At 38.5% G+C, this 16,405-nt stretch overlaps 1 protein-coding gene across 5 annotated transcripts in view; it reads right to left on the reverse strand.

Annotated features, from left to right (window-relative positions):
* The window catches only part of PLCB4 (phospholipase C beta 4), a gene marked incomplete at both ends in the record, with an annotated part of 92,604 nt that extends 77,396 nt beyond the window's left edge, over positions 1-15,208 (reverse strand). For all 5 annotated transcript variants that reach the window (XM_081998067.1, XM_081998066.1, XM_081998065.1 and 2 more), the window contains 4 exons: positions 9,121-9,264; positions 10,590-10,649; positions 10,955-11,035; positions 15,125-15,208. In XM_081998067.1, coding sequence (XP_081854193.1) covers positions 9,121-9,264; positions 10,590-10,649; positions 10,955-11,035; positions 15,125-15,208 — 369 coding nt within the window. The remainder of the gene's footprint in view (positions 1-9,120; positions 9,265-10,589; positions 10,650-10,954; positions 11,036-15,124) is intronic.
* Between the last annotated feature and the right edge of the window lie 1,197 nt (positions 15,209-16,405).

A 16,405-nucleotide genomic window follows, 5' to 3' on the forward strand; every position in this document is an offset into this window, starting at 1 on the left:
AATGTTAATAACCTGAGTTGAGGACAAAAACCACCCACTTCACAGCCTATAACACTACGGAAAAGTCCAGCCACATTTTACCCATTACTATTTCATCTTGCACTAAACAAAGTGATTGTGCTTTCCATTCTTCCAAGTACTACATGTAGCATCAGCAGTGCTATTAAAACAGTTCATTGCCAGCAAAGGCAAGTAGTCCATTGATTGATTTATTAAGCCTTCTATTTATAACCTGTATAAATATATGCCTCCTTTTCAGTCGTGGCTGGCAATATTAGCTATTACTAAGCAACATTATACAACATGTGATGACGTATTTAACTGGTCCAGTTTTAGAAAAGGAATGAATCTAAATATTAATAAGCTAAAGCAAACCACAGGGAGGCACAACAATTGTTCTGTGATGCTGACCTCATTTAACACCCTGTTAGATATCAAAGTCCTGCTTGCTTTCTTGCTCTCATGCTTAAAAAGCAAAACATTCCAGTAATCGTTGGGATAACTTTCAGCCAGCAGCAGCATTACAGCACTTACTTACATAATTCCTTTTCATGCATATATTTTTCTACTACAGCTTGTTCCTACACTTTGCAGTACTATACAGAAGAACCTTAAGGATTAGGCCCTAACAGGAACACTCATTGATTTCAGCAGGAATCCTGGCAGGATAAAGCTATAGGAAGAGAAAAAAATGACAGCACTACAAGCCAAGTTTGACCTCAGTTATGCCATTGTAATGCTAGCATTACTCAACAGATAATTTACACTGGTGGAACTGAGACGGGATTTGGTCCATTGCTTAACATTAACCTTATGAATAAAGAAGCTTCTTGCTTCTGGCCAAATTCTGTGCATGTAGCTTGAACTGACTTGGGCAGGATCCAGGATTTAACACTTATAAATAGATGCAGATGAGTATATTTTTCTTTTCATGAATGAGTGCTGTACATCTGCAAAACAGGTGAAAAAGTCATTTATATAGGAGGAATACTAACATCTTTGGAAAATGGCATATTGTAAACTGCAGGGAGTAAATCCCTATGGGCTAAAACAAGGTCTAAGGTGTCAATTCAGCAGATAAACACACTTAAGTAGACCCTTGTACTCATGACACATTACAAGCACATCACAAACTTCTGTTTAAACCAGAAATTGTTACTCAGACTTCCTTAAAAATGGATCTTATAAATCTATTTTGCTTCAAGAAAAGTAGCCATTTATTAAGACATTTATTAATATTTAAATATTTCCTTTTGAATTATCTTTTTTAAGAAGTACTGCATAAAAATATGTATACAATAGAATAAGCATGTATCTGAGAATCACTTGAAAATAGCGGTCTGACTTATGAGAAAAGCTAGCATTTGGGGTTTTCTCAGGTGTGTTTTTGTGCTTGACAACAACCTACCAGTAACAATCTGCCCTCCCATTTCTCTTTTCCCAACTGCATGAATTAAGTCATAGTATGGATGTACCATCTAGGGATATAAAGAAAGCAAGGTTCATGGGGAGAGACAATATTATTTATTACAACTGATACAACTGGAAGCCACTGACAGGCGTAGGGAACACTTGAGTTTTCCTACAAATGTTCACTCACCTAAGATCATATAGGAGTAGGGCTTGTGACAACTTCAGGATAAATGCCTGCACAAGTCTTGTGTATATTGCAATCTCCTAGAACTGTTGAAATTCAACTATCATTATTCAACTATCACCAAGTATCTATGCTTGTTTTTTTGTCATTTGTTTGGGTTTGTGGGTTTTTTTACAAAGTAAAATGTAACATTACTGCTGCATTAACACTGCCACAGCTATACAAAAATTTACCCTCATATGATCTAGGTTAGTGTGTAGTCCCTTAAAAGCTCCTCGACCTTTCAACACTGACCCATAAAGTAAAATGGCATATGCACTGCAAACAAAAAAACCCTTGCAAAATTAAATTATGCAAAAAGCATGCTATGAATAAGCTTCAGTCTTACAAAACTCGCATTTTTTTCTGCTAAAAAACTACATTGGTGCAGTACTGGCAATGCCACCGTTTCAACAGGAAATAAACACACAGAGATCCATTTTAATTTGAAGGCAACAGATTGCAACTACACCAGGTATAACAATATCTAACATTTAAAAGTAAAGTTACCCAGGACTCAGTTCTGAAGCTATTTCTGTACATCAAGAACAGGTGCCAAAAAGGAACACTGCTAGAAAAAATAAACAAGTGTATAGAGAAATCAATACACTAACCACTTACGAAGTAATTTCTTTGCAGGAATTGTCCTGATGATTCCCACTTTAAAGGACTTCCTAATCTTTTTTCAATGATAATGCCCTTTCCTGATACATGCCAAATCAGGAACTGCATTCTCGTACACCAAAAGAGCACAGAACTACAGTCAAACACTGATAAACCACAAAAGCATCACATCTCTGCTGGCACCAAGCACGAGGGTAACCTAAGAGTCTGTCCGTATATGAATCATTTTTACATTGGCATAATGTCCCCTGGGCAAGACATGGCAGTTTGAGAGACACATTTGCCTATCTATTCCACACCACACAGCTGCACTACAATATAGCATCTGGATCCCTGTACTTCAGTTTGGGGCCAAAGCAGCTTCTGGAGCGTTTCAACAGATATTCCCCATGGTTACCAGCTGGCCCCAAATTGACTAAGAATAAGTCAACTAAGGAATAAGAGAGTTGAAGGGAAAAAAAAAATGCTTCTGGATTGTGAAGATACCATACAGAAGCAGAATGACACATGATGAAAAAACTTCCTTATCCCTAGATTAATATAGAGGCTCAGTGCAACACATTCAAACTCTTTGTCCTTCTGAGCCAGAATAGTGTCCAAATAACAACTATCTTCATAACCACTTTTAAGACACTGTGATCCAGTGCACAGATATTCACAAAATAGCCAAAGTCTGAATACTCTGACAAATGCCAAGCTGGCAATATATTGCTTTCCTGACAATAAACCATTCCCAGATTCAATGTACACTTGTTTGATGACGTTGTGGGGAGGATGAGTGAAGAGCTCAGATTTTTCTCAGCTAACATGCTACAAAGAACATCGCAGCAGCCTTGCTGGTATGCTATGACAGCACTCCTTATTCTACAGATGAAGCTGAAAGACCTGTAAACCTGTGTAAGTAAACAGGGATAAAGATCCTCAGTTCTCTTTTCGTGGTCAGCAATTCCAAATTGGTACCTCTCCAAAGAAGGAAAATCCTGTAAGATGAAATTCTGAAATGAGGCAAACAGGTTAACACTTCACTTGGGTCTTACGGTAAGCAAAGTTACAAAATATTTTTGATAGAAATGCAGGATACGTTTGATTCTTACTGATGCTAGTGCTAAATATGTTCAGATTTTCAAAATATGGCTCAGTACCTTTAATCTGTCTATGCAACTCCTGAATGGCTCTCTATATACCAATAATTACTCTAGATTCATGTAAAAGAAGAATATGGGCCCTACTTTCTAATCCTAAGAAACAAAAACAAAGCCAAGTACACCTTCAACATGGACCCTTAGAGGCCAGAATCTAAGTACACGGCAGGCTGGAATAAGCAGACTGTATTGTTTTTCTCTAACAAGATCTAACATTGTCAAATAGCTCTATAAGGAGAAGGTGCAAGAAAAAATGATCAAACTGCAGCTTTTGCTGTAGTACTCAAATGCTTCTGAGGCACTTAGTGACCTTGCGTTAGCTGGGGTTCACCGATGAAACACAGGCAGCAGTGGCAGGGCGCACAGATAAGTTTGACCTTTCAGTTCTCTTTTAGACATCAACCTTTCATTTAGAGGGTTAAAAAGGACAAAAATTATGAAAGCCTAAAAAACACTGTAGCCTACAGCTCACAAAATTCTAGACAAGGTCATGCATGACTTATTTATAGACGAGGTCAGTATTACCCAGACCTCTGCACATGATTTTACCTTTACTTTTTCAGTACAGTCTCTCCACAGTTGCACTCTACTTAATTCAAGCACTGGGAACACTGGAGAGGCAAGGCGGCATTGCCCTCTGATTTTGGTATTCAATGCCTGTGACTGGCTGTCAGAGTCAAGGGCTTGATAGCTTGAAGGTTCAGGGAAATCAAAAGTGAATAGAACCATGTTTCCCAATTCTTACCAAGACAGAGATGGCCTGGAAGGATTCCCTGGTATTTTGCCCTCATTCAGCGATGCTGTGACCAGTAGATGTCCCTCTCCTCTCAACGCAGATGTCTCAGAAGTAACTTCTGTTCTATGAAAATTACGATACCTCTAACGTATGAGACAGCAAAAGCAAGGAGACTAGTCTAGTGACAGTGTAAAACCTATCCCCTACCTAACCAACTGCAGCACAGACTTGCAGGATATTGCTGTGAAAATTCTGTTACAAAGATAAAAGGGACTTTTGGGACTTTCAAGTATTTCATCTGGAAAGCTAATGCTCACATACTGGGAGTTGCCTCATGTATCCAGCCTGCTTCCATTCTTCAGCAAAGCTTTCCATCCTGGAACGACTTTTCCAGCACTGGAGGGGACTACTCTGAAAATGGCTGGAAAACTCACTTTGGCTGCTTTTGTAATACAGACTAAGACAAACATAGTGGAGATCTACACAGTGAAATCAACTTCCTGGCTATGGAGGACCAGGGCTGAAGTTTTCAGTTTGCTGATAACTCCAAGTGGCATATCCAAGAAAGAACACAAAAATGCAGAAAGCAAGCACATTGAAATCACAGATACTTAACTGCAGACTGGCTAGGGTATGAAGATTTCTCTACAGAATGTGGTACTACATACTTGGCTACCTGAACATGTAAGCAGTGGTCATATATTTAAGACAGTCATAGTTTAGAAATGTTTGTCCACATACTAACATAATGGGACAGAGAACAGCAGCAGACTTGGAGAGGTCTCTTCAAGTATGTACCGTTTCTTGGAAAGTTGTGCTTTGAAACATCAAAACAAACCAAAGCTATGGGAAAACAGGACTTTGCTGTAACTTGACTGTGGGATATCCCTGTGGGAATCTTCTGCTACCTTCTAGTTGTCCTCCTAGCAATACAATTTGGGCAAATAATTAATAGCTTGTTTCATGCAAAAAAAAAAAAAAAATCAGGGTCAAACAGAACTTTTTTGTAAGTCAAAAACAGCCAGCAGAAACAGCAACAAAAACGATCAGTCTGAAGTGCTTCATCTTACCAAAAACGTGGTGGTCCATTTAACCATTCAAAACAAACTGACATAAATTTAAAAATGAAAAATACTATTCCACTGAAAAGCTAAGAAGTTTAAGAACATCAAAATTAAATGCTTTCAACTGCAGTCATCTTCAACACCATATTATTAGCTGTATGATAAAGCTTGCATTTTACCTTTATGTTGCTCGTCAGCATATGAGTAATAAAGCATTTCAGCATGTGCTTTTCATTCTGGTGCCTCACAGGTTAGCCACTGACATATGATTCACTGTCTCAGTGAATCACACATGTAGAAAATATCTATTTTCTATCAAATCCAACTATGCCAGTATAAAAGGTTACTCCACTCTCCTCCTCACCCTGTCTCGCCAGTGGCTGCTCCCATCCCTACCTACCATCAGTGGAATAATGTGCGTTGGGTTATCCTGAACACTGGTGTGAGCTTTGCCCCTAAACACATGATGTGACAGCTCTTCCTTGAAGTGAATTAGGAGGGTTCACCACTAATAAAGTTCACATAAAGTCCTCTACCAGCAGGGCAGTGGGAACAGTACTTTCTGGCAGAAAGGCAGCAACTATCAGCTGGAGAGATGGTCCTTCCCAGCAACACAGCTGGATCGTGGAAAGAACAGCTGTCAGGACAAATTTACCCCTGGTATGCAGTAATATTAAAGAATGTAAGAAGAGCTGACTTGACTTAGGTTAATCTTTTAAGTTAAACTCCTTAATGCATTGCAGAAGCGGATGAGCAAAGAAGACAGAAAGTCCAGATTTTGGGTTGCTAAACTACAACAGCTTTATTGGACTTACGCGAACTTTGAATAGGCAGCCTACATGCCATGCACTAAGGCCTCACATCAGCACTGCATTGCTTCTGCACTAAAGAAAATTGCCCCCAAATACTCACTGGCCTTTTCAAATGACCTAGACTGAAGAAAGCAGATTATCAGATTACTAGGTCACAGAAAGTCCATCTGGAAAGTAAAAAAGAAAAATACACACATACACTAACACCTCTAATGTGTATGAGCATGTTTTAATTTTAGTTCACAGTAATTTAGATAACCCGATTTAATCAGGATTCCAAAACATTAGATTTTAAATTCCACCTTTTACAGTCACTCTTTACTATCACAGTGGAGTTTCTTTAGGAGTGGACCATGACAGCTGCTTGCAATCAGAGACAGAGTACACTCTATTTTGTGGTTGTTTTGTTTTAAGAGTGGAAATAAAAACCAATTTCTCAGCTGAAAACACCAATAAAATTTAAGTAGACAGAATGTAAATACCAGAGTTGGAGCTTGGAGACAAGTGGAGAGATAATAAACACACTCCTGTTGTTGGAATAGCTATACTTGGAGCTCAATGATGACTTGGCCAGACCTGCTGAGCACATCGCCACAAGAGGCCAAGGAACGTGGGCCTGTCTCAGTGCAGAGATGATGATAGATCATAACGGACAGCCCGTGACAAGCCCTGCCTGGAAGGGAGAGTTCATCACTGCCCAGAGTGGGCAGGAGCTCTGCACATGCTCACCTGCACAGCCGGGGCACCCCTTAGGGACTTCCCTCCAACTCCGCCACCCTGTCCTATCCACATGGCAGCATGTGTCTCCCATCGATACCACTCCTTACATGGGTAGACTGAAGAAGCCAGGAACTTGCATTAATTTTCTTCTTTGTCCTGGTTACTCAGTCCCATTATAATACAGCCTTTAGTAAGTAAAAATTATTTCTTGTCCAACTGTAAAATATTATCTACAGAAGTAGAATACTTTTTTGCCCTCTTTCTGGGCAGAAAGGTTTGGGGCTTTTGTATCTGGATCTGTCACCAAATTCCCTTGTTTTAAAGTATCCCAACCAGGTGCCAAGCAATCCTGACCTTGGTTTATCTGAGGAAGGAACAAAAGACCTACAGCAAGTAATGTTCGCTTTCCGCATGGCAACAGGGGGGTACAGATGCATCTCCCTTACACATACCTAGGCTGCTTATGCTACAAGTAATTTCCTGGTTTTCTCCAAACTCTTGTTTCTGTCATTTCACAAGGGTAGCTTACTTCTGAAGATGAATTAAATCAAGGCCCATTTTAAACTGCAGTTAGTAGCTGCATAGCTACTTAATGCCACACAAAGTCTCACTTCTTCTAGAGAAGATCTACTATGTCCCAGAAGACAGATGTCTTCTCATGAGCAAAACAGAAAGAATTAAGCAGGAACAGCACCATGTGCAGATAACTCCTAGAAAATTTTATTTTAGCATAGAAGTATAGTAGCAAGTTGATGTACTTACCATATATGAAAGGCCAATACAGTACAGGCCAAATTACTTGTGCCCATATTCCCAGCAAAGGCAACTTGGAAAGCTCTACATTGTTTTTGGCTTTATCTACTCTACCCTCTCCCTTGTGTCTCAAACATACCAGATCAGGTGGATCATCATTGTTGACAAGTTCTGAATATGTATTTTGGTGGAAAGACTCCCAAATGCAGGACTCTCACATCTACAGGCCTCTCAGAGCCTACCCACAAGCTGACTGCAGCATGACACACCATTTTTGGTAAGCATCTTGGTAGTTAATGAAGCAGTAGATCTTTTAGACAGTAAAATTAGCTCACCTATTGTGATAGTCTACGTAACTGGCCGACATACTCCTCACAAACCAATTAGTCTAATACAACTTACTGAGATCTAAAGCAGCTAAGAAACTTGACTCCAGCTTTCTGTCTTCAGGATAAATCAGAGACACTGTTGGGTTAAGTATAAAAGTGAATGCTGCCAGCATCTCCTTTTCTTTGCTTCTTAAATGTTTTCAAAAAATAACCGTGGCACATTATTTCCCCGAAAGCCTGCCGAAAATACACACAGTAGAATTAATTTAGTGTACCCATGTAAGTTATACAAGTATTTCTCCTATAATGGAATTTACTCAGTGCTGCCAGTGTTTTAAGAGGTATGGATCCCAAGCAATGAAAAATCAACCAGTTCTGCCACGAGATTTAGTGATGCTGCATTCAGCAAACAGATACTCAATTTTAAAGGAGGGGATTTAGCAGGTGTGTGTTACTGATGGCTATTCAATGTTTATCTTGCAGGCAAAACAGGTTACAATACATCGTTAAGTACACACAATCAGAAAAGAAAAGCAAAAAATGTGTATTTTTTAAATCCCTTGAATCTCTGGACCTAAGCTAGTAGCACACTATCTGTAGTCTGGATCAAGTTTCTCAGAGCAGTTTACACCAGACAGATTGAGTACCAGGCCTTGGTGGAGCCACAGAACTTGCATTGTGAACTGCAATCTTAAGCTCTCAGGAAAGACGACATGTAAAAAAGTACCATTGTTTTCTTAAGATTGTTCCATATCAATGGGAAACAGAAGAGAACCTGGGTACACTGGAATCCCCTTAACTGTAGAGAATTTTCTTTCCTGCTTTTGTCTTTTCAAATAATATGAACCACACAATGCAACTAGGTTATCGCAGAACAAAATTTTGGAGGGCTGAGCTCCACCCACCAGGAAAATGAAAGTAATTGCACTTCCCTTCAGCATCCCTGTGTGTTACAGATCCATTGCATAACCGCCCCATAGTCTGCTATGCAAGCGCCATGCAGAGATACTGAACAGTTGAGGGAATGCTGTGTCCTGTATTTAATGGTCTCAGTATCTACTTTTGATAAATCACCATGCACACAGAGGGTGATAAAGTCACTATTTCCTTTCACCATGGCACACAGACATGTTACAGAATGCTCCAACTGGATGTTTGCTGTCCTTTTGTAGAGTGCGGCAGCAGACATTAAAAGAGGTATTTCGGTCAGCGAGGAGGCTGACTTACTCAGGAAAAACAATCAAGTACTGCTGAGGACCTCTCCCTTTTTTTTAACTCCCACACACTGTTTAATTGTGAAATACCTTGGCTATTTCTGTGTTTTCCGCTACCATGAAAGTGAAGCTGATGTTCACCAGATCTGTGCCACTGCAAACACACACTATCCGTCCTTCCAACTCATTTTCTGATTTTCCAACAGCCTCCAGTGCAGTTAGTATTTTGGGATCCTGTTAAACAGAATAAATAACTTGTTACCTTTGCAATACTTTTGTTATGCAATGCACTATGGTAAAGATGCATTTCCACCTCTGCATACATTAACACCTTTAAACCTTTGCCAATCGTCTTAAATAAGTACTTTCACCTAGAATTATTGTGTGTAAACCTGAAAAACAATATATTCTAACAACTCGAAACACGACTCTGAGAACTCAGAATTAAAATGAAGTATTTTAAATATATATTAGAACATCAAATTAGAAATTACATATATTTTCATCGCGAAAAAGAAAAATTAATCACTCCAAGGACTGGAAATAGAGGAACAGTATTAATCTCTAAGCAAATTATTGCAATCTAGTTAAGTCCATAGTTATTGAGAGTTATCTGTGTGAATTTTTGGCTGTCTCTTAACAACACATTGTATACAAGCTGGTATCACTGCTGAGGGTCAAGGGCTATAGTTTTAATGGGCATAAAGAGCAAATTACTTATGTAAAGACAGAGGTGAAGTCTGTAGCATATTGGTATGGTTGTCGGCACAAGAAGCATGGGGTTGTTTGCATCATCACTTCTCATGCCCTTCTCTATGGGGGAAAGATTTTAGTCTATGGATTCCGAAGAGAACTACTAAGAGATAGTTATCTATACTTAACACAGAAACATTTAACACATGAAAGTGGAAATGCAGAGGTGTTAACAGATATCTTGCTTCACGACAAATCTTCTAAACTAAAGGCTGGAGGAAGGAGGCACACAATTCACTTGAGAAAATTCTACATATTCTTTCTGAAGAATACCACTGAAAATATTTCCAAAGTTTTGGGTTTCTCCAGGACTCCTAGCTAGTACTTCTGTTGATATTTTTCAAAATGGAGACCAGCTGACCTCTCTGACCATCTATAAAGAGGGATGCAAATAAAACTTTCTACGTTTTATGTCAATGGAGCAAGGAGATACAACAAATTTTAAAGAGATAGGAACAAAATTTAGAATATGAAATATTTTTTTCCAGATCCATAAAACAAGTATCATAATATGCTGTTACAAAATAATTAAAAACTCCTGATATGTGCTCTTAATGTCTGTTGTTCAGCTTTTACTGCATCCTGAAAGCTGAGCACCGTACTACATCAGGAAGACCAGATGACAGAACCTTCCCACTGCAATCACACCAAATTACTTGACTTTAAAACTTAGTATTTTAGACTGTCATTGCAAAATAAAAGCTGTGTTGCTGGTATTTTTTAAAGAAATGAACTTCATTCTGCATTTCACCATCAGTTTAAATGTTCTTTTTTTAAAGAAAAAGTATAAACTAACTATAGAGTACCTTTGGTACAGCTCCAAAACGAACACTGTTGATCAGGGAGCATTCTAATACCTGTCCTTCCTGAAATGGAAAAAAAAGGTACAAGTTCAAACGTCTATCGACACATGGCTCTGTTAGGAATTGCAGCAAAAACATTCAATGAATCTTATTTGCAAACACTGTTAATTAACATCAAACAGTATAGTTCCCTTTTATAGCAGTTAATTCCCTCTTAAATACTTCATTTCTGTCAATTCTAAAAGAATAGGACGAAGGCTAGTTTTGTAAATAAACTAATGCAGTATTTTACATTTTTAAAAACCAACTAGAATATAAACCAAGTGCAATAATATCTAATATATATTCCTGACATAATTGTAATATACCTTTCCTTCACTTTTCCAGCTCAGAAAAAAGCCAAATTCATCCACTTGGAAAATACAGTTGCTTTCAAAGACAAAAGATTCCTACAGAAAAGAAAATACAGACCATTATTTTAGTCAGTTTGACAAATGTAATTAATTTATTCACTGTTCAAAAATAAAAGATTGTTACATTTCTCCCCAAATACCTTCCTGGAAAATTTGCTATTCCCAAAGCAATCGGAAATGAGGGAGGCAGGCTTTTAAAAAATTATCATTTTTTAAATGATTTGTCTTTTTGCTGCCATTTCAGACACTGGGATGCACCTAATTAGAATTTTTCTACTTCTTTGCAACTATGAAGATTTGTTTTGTTTAATAAAAGCAGTGATTCTTACCTAATCAAAATCTTAATTAAATGGAACTTCAAAAAAATTATTGAAAATTAAATGCTTCAAACTACGTAAAGGTTAAAAATATGTAATCTGCTAATACTACCTTCAGGATCAAATGACCACATTTCATTATTCAGAATTTGAGAAGCACTCTTCTGTTAAGACTATGACAGTATGCATACCGCAAGTATTTTGTAGTCAGAGTATCTGGCAAGCAGAGTTTGAAGGATATTGATTTGTAGAAAAATCAAGAAAGAATGGCATACCAAAGAGACTAGACAAGGCAAAAAATCAGATTAGCTGAATTAAAAAAGACATTTCCTCCACACACCTCCAGCCTCAATTAATGTACCATAAATTAAGCTAAAATGCAGGATAAGACTGTGCAGAATCAATCACTTTTTAAAGAAAAAAGGGATCCAGGACTTCCTGACTTCTTAACTGAAAACCAACAAGCATGTGTGCAGGCTATAGCACGGCTTACTGTTTCAGACATCAGTGCTTTGTTCTACGGTAAAGACTGAGGTACCTTTCTGAAATGCCATGTCCTCTCCTGTTGCACATAGCAAGGGTAGCAAGTACACGACTTTACACAGCTGTTTTCAGAGCAAAAGGTCTTGCACACAGGACAATTTGAATTTAGGTAACAAAACCAGGTAAAAACTCCAATGCTCTCAATCCATGGAGTCAGTGAGTCTATCCAGGACAGTTTGCTCTCACTGGGTTACTCTGAGGCAGGCCCCCAGCCCAACCCGGGATGCAGGACATCGTGGGGCAACCACAGGTACGTTTTTGGCCTCTGCCATGGAACAAAGGCATTGGGTGGCCTATGGAATTGACACTTTCCGGTTAGGTCTTATCCTGACTTGACACTGGGCATGAAGTCAAGCAAGTCTCTGGATCCACAGTTCGGTCATGTCCTTGAGCCCTCCTAGATGAACACAGCCAAAGGAAATACGATGCGTTTGGGATAATTGCTCCTTTTCCCTGGACACATTAATTACTGAATGGTGTCTACACTTCTGGACAGCATTTTAGCTGCTCAAATGAGACTTACAGGTTTTAAGGACTGACATACTGCTGTTTTACATCCAAGTAGCAATGAACTATATTAATTTTACAGGCAGGGGAGCTGAGATAGAAAGCATAAGGTTGCTGCAGCTCAGTCTAAGCCAACACGACTATGCATGAGTTTCCAGCATGCACTGCTCTGCCCACCTTTCTCCACCATAACTTCTATGTTCCTGCCTTCAGCCTAGCACTCATCCCTCATGAAACCTACTTGTTGCTAGACACCTCAGATTTACTAGTTTTACAGCCCTTGGAGAGTCCTGCTTCACATAAAAATGCAGCTAGCTACCAATCAAACTGAGTGTCTCTTGCGTTTCCCAGAAAGATTACTCACACAATAAAAGGCAGGCAATTTTTTGTCATTTATTGTGTTCTCATCTACCAAAAACCTCTTGATATACCAAAAATATTGTTTTCACAATATGTAAACTGCACTCGTGTGGATGTTCTACCCTAGCCTTGACTCTATTCATCAAATTACTTTTTCAGCAATTTGTCTTCCTGTATGGTAAAAAACCACCTACCATCAGACCACGCACATGCAACATGACCAGTAAGATTCCTAATCATGTCTGATTTTTATTTCCTGTATTCTGCTGAGATAACCCTGTTCTAGACTCAGACTTTTCAGCAGTCAAACATGCTAATGCTTGGCTCAAAAATATACTTCCATAATTTTGTAATCCTTCTGGTTAAGGGACTCACCTATCAGCAAAAGATGGATCAAGACACTGCTCCACATGACAACAGCCCAGATTTTTCTAGCCACTCAATGAAACTTGGGTACATAAAAGACCTCTCATGCTGTACCAGAGCTGTTCAGTCACCCAGACCCTGTACCAGGATTCCTGAGCCCCAGTTCTGCATTGACCTGCTGTATGACATCAGTTCACTTACTATTTCTCTTTTCTCCAACATGACCTTTCTGTCAGAGTGGGGAATTAAGCACAGAATTTCCATGAAAATTAGAACCCTAGATCTGAAACATTTTTCTTGAAAATTGCAAGCCCTATAGTATAGGGATTAGATCTTGCTATGTTTGCATCACGTTTCTAAAACAATGGTCTCTCTCTTGGGTAGGCTTAGTTACTATCACAACACAGTGGTTTATTTAATAACAACAGCCTATGTGTATCATAAATCTGATAACATCAAACAGCCACACCATCAAGTGCTCACTGTTTACAGGCTACAGATCTTAACTTCTGAGCGACTGGTTTTTTTACAGCCCTTGATGATTCCTGTAAAATTGCAGATAAAATATACAGTTAGTTATGTAAGTGAAAGTGTTTTAATACTTCCAGAAGAGTCCCCTTGAAGAAAACAGGCCAGCCTTCCAACTGTACCATAGCAAACCTGGAGTAAACTGTAGCAAAACTTGCAGCAAGCAACACAACTAGAGAATATCATGTGGATGGACAAACAACATTTTGTTCCACATGTGGCAAGTAGGACCCCCTTTCTACAGGGTTTTGGAGGCAGTAAATTCAGCTGCAAGGAGCAAGACTTCCAGTGCTACCACCTCACCCCATGTCTGCCCAGCATTATCTAGTCTCACACGGGTGCCTGCTGGGTACACCAACCCACAGTGCAAAAGCATGACTTTTTGAGATGTCTCATTCTCCCCATCACTACACCAAGGACCCAGGTGCCTCACCTAGCATTCTTGGTCTCACAGCAAAATTTGAGCACTTAAACTCTTTTCTGTATCTGCCCATTCTCTGTTTCTTATCTAAGGTGCAAGAGAACAACCATAGGTCATACCCCCTCACTTGGATCATCACAGACCAAGTTTCTGGAGCAGTGTTTGCTGAAAAAAAATAGAACTTTTATGAACCTCTTTTCTAAGGAATTCAACGTCCACTAGTATCTTCTTAGTTTATTTGTCACCAAGAACTGAAAACACAGGGTAAAACAAGTATCCCTATCTTGGCAGTCCTCATGATAAAAAATACCTTTTACTTACATTTCAAAAGATAAGAGGAAAATACTAATATCCCTGAAGGCACTTACTGAGATACCTTCAACTTTTATAGATTTCCTGTCCAAACAAGATTAAAAATAGACCCTAACACAATTATCCTCATAAGCATATCAATGCTGAATATAAGGTAAATGTCTCAGCACTTTATTTCGGCTGTCTGTATAAAATGTCCTGCTTTGCATTCCTCTAATAGATTTGGATTAAAGCACAGCTGAAAGTGGCATCATAGTAATCATATTTCAGATAGAGTACAGGTTGATCTTCTAAAGGAGATAAAACCACTCCAGATCTCAAATGATGTATTTGAATCATAATATAAATGTTTTGTGTTCTCTTACTTTCCCTTCTGATATGCAGGTTTTCAGTTTATATATTAATAAAAGAGGTACCCTCCCCCAACTTGATAGACGTACAACAAATGAAAGGATTCACTTTGTTCAGTAATGTGCTTTATGAATCTGCAAAGATGGGAGCTTTATGAACATTACAGATATTTTGATCCAAATCTCCCTTTCTCTTGCTCAGGGCTGATTTGAAATCAGAGGGATTAAATATGTTTTCAAGTTATTTATTTTAAAAGTAAAAATCTGTATAGCAATAAAATGTGTTGGTATCTCCTCTCTACACACATTTCTGGAGTTATTTGAAAGTTTATTTGTGTCTAATGAAAGCAAAACATGAAATATTGTGTAACATCTACGCATTTAAAAGACAAGAACACATGAAATACAACTGGCCTCTTACCTCTTCATATCTATCAAACACAGCTCCATCTTGCATAAAAGAGGGAACTGGCTTCTGCCAGTTAAATTCATAAGGTTTTGCCATGATTATAGAAGAAAAACCTGAAATGGAATGAAAAAGCAGAGTTCAATTACTGTCTTTAAAAGGAGTATTTCAAAGTCTAAAAAGGAAAAAAAGTGACTTTTAGCTTTTCCTTTCACACAGAAGTATTAAAAAGTCACAGTGCATTTCCATATCAAGAGTTTTCCTCATAAAAGTATTTTTGTTTCATAACTTTAAAATGAAAAATACTTGTAAAATGCGTGTCTGAACTTAATCATTTGAAAAAACACTCGCACTGTAACATTGCCTTAGCTTAAATATCTGCTACACCACTTCTAGAGTAGAATGAGACTGGGATTAATGCAGCCCTAAGTGACACAGAATACCACAACCTGTAATATACACAAGTGCTTCTTTTTTACAGGGAAACATCAGATCCTACATAGACAGATTTTTTTTTTAACATTCTAAATTGTATACTACGTAGGCAAAACACATTTTTCCTCTATGTTTTGTATTTTAAAATCCATTTATATTAAATAAAGTCTTTTCAGTGGTATTTTATACATAACTCAAGATAAGGATAACACAGGTCAAAATTCATAGGGCAAAAACTGGTTAGGGATATAGGGCTACAAAAGCAGCAAGTAGCATTGTGCATTTCTGCAAGTTTAGGAATGTGAACAAAACTGTTAATTTAGAATATAATACGGAAGTCATAACATATGGACCTTAGAATAAAGACTATTGAATTATTCACTATCCTTTCCAACACCTTAGTGCCTTCTAAGTTATGCTGCTTTACACCAGAAAATGTCCCAACTACATACTCTGAGATACTGAAGTTCATTTTATCTGAAGTAAAGTGCATCTGCATTGCTCCTGCTTATTAATGCCATCTACGACACACAGTACCTTGGTTATTCCTTTATACACTGGACCAGAAATTCTTGCATGAGAGGGAATACACTTGGCAACAGTGAGATAAGACCGACTCACAGATGTCAGCAAATTGTTCTGTGAAACGGTATATTGAGGATGAATACCGCACAAGGTCACAATAATCTGACCCCAAAGCTACTGCCCATCTCACAGGCGAATGCCACCTTACCCTGTTCTTGTCTGCTTGCCCTAGTCCTCCTCTGACAACTGACGGTGTTCATCTACCATTGATGATCTGAATGAGGGGATCGAGTACTCCCTCAGTAAGTTTGCAGATGACACCAAGTTGGGTGGGAG

This window comes from Phaethon aethereus (assembly GCF_964289735.1).
Source record: "Phaethon aethereus genome assembly, chromosome: 3".
Classification (NCBI taxonomy): domain Eukaryota; kingdom Metazoa; phylum Chordata; class Aves; order Phaethontiformes; family Phaethontidae; genus Phaethon; species Phaethon aethereus.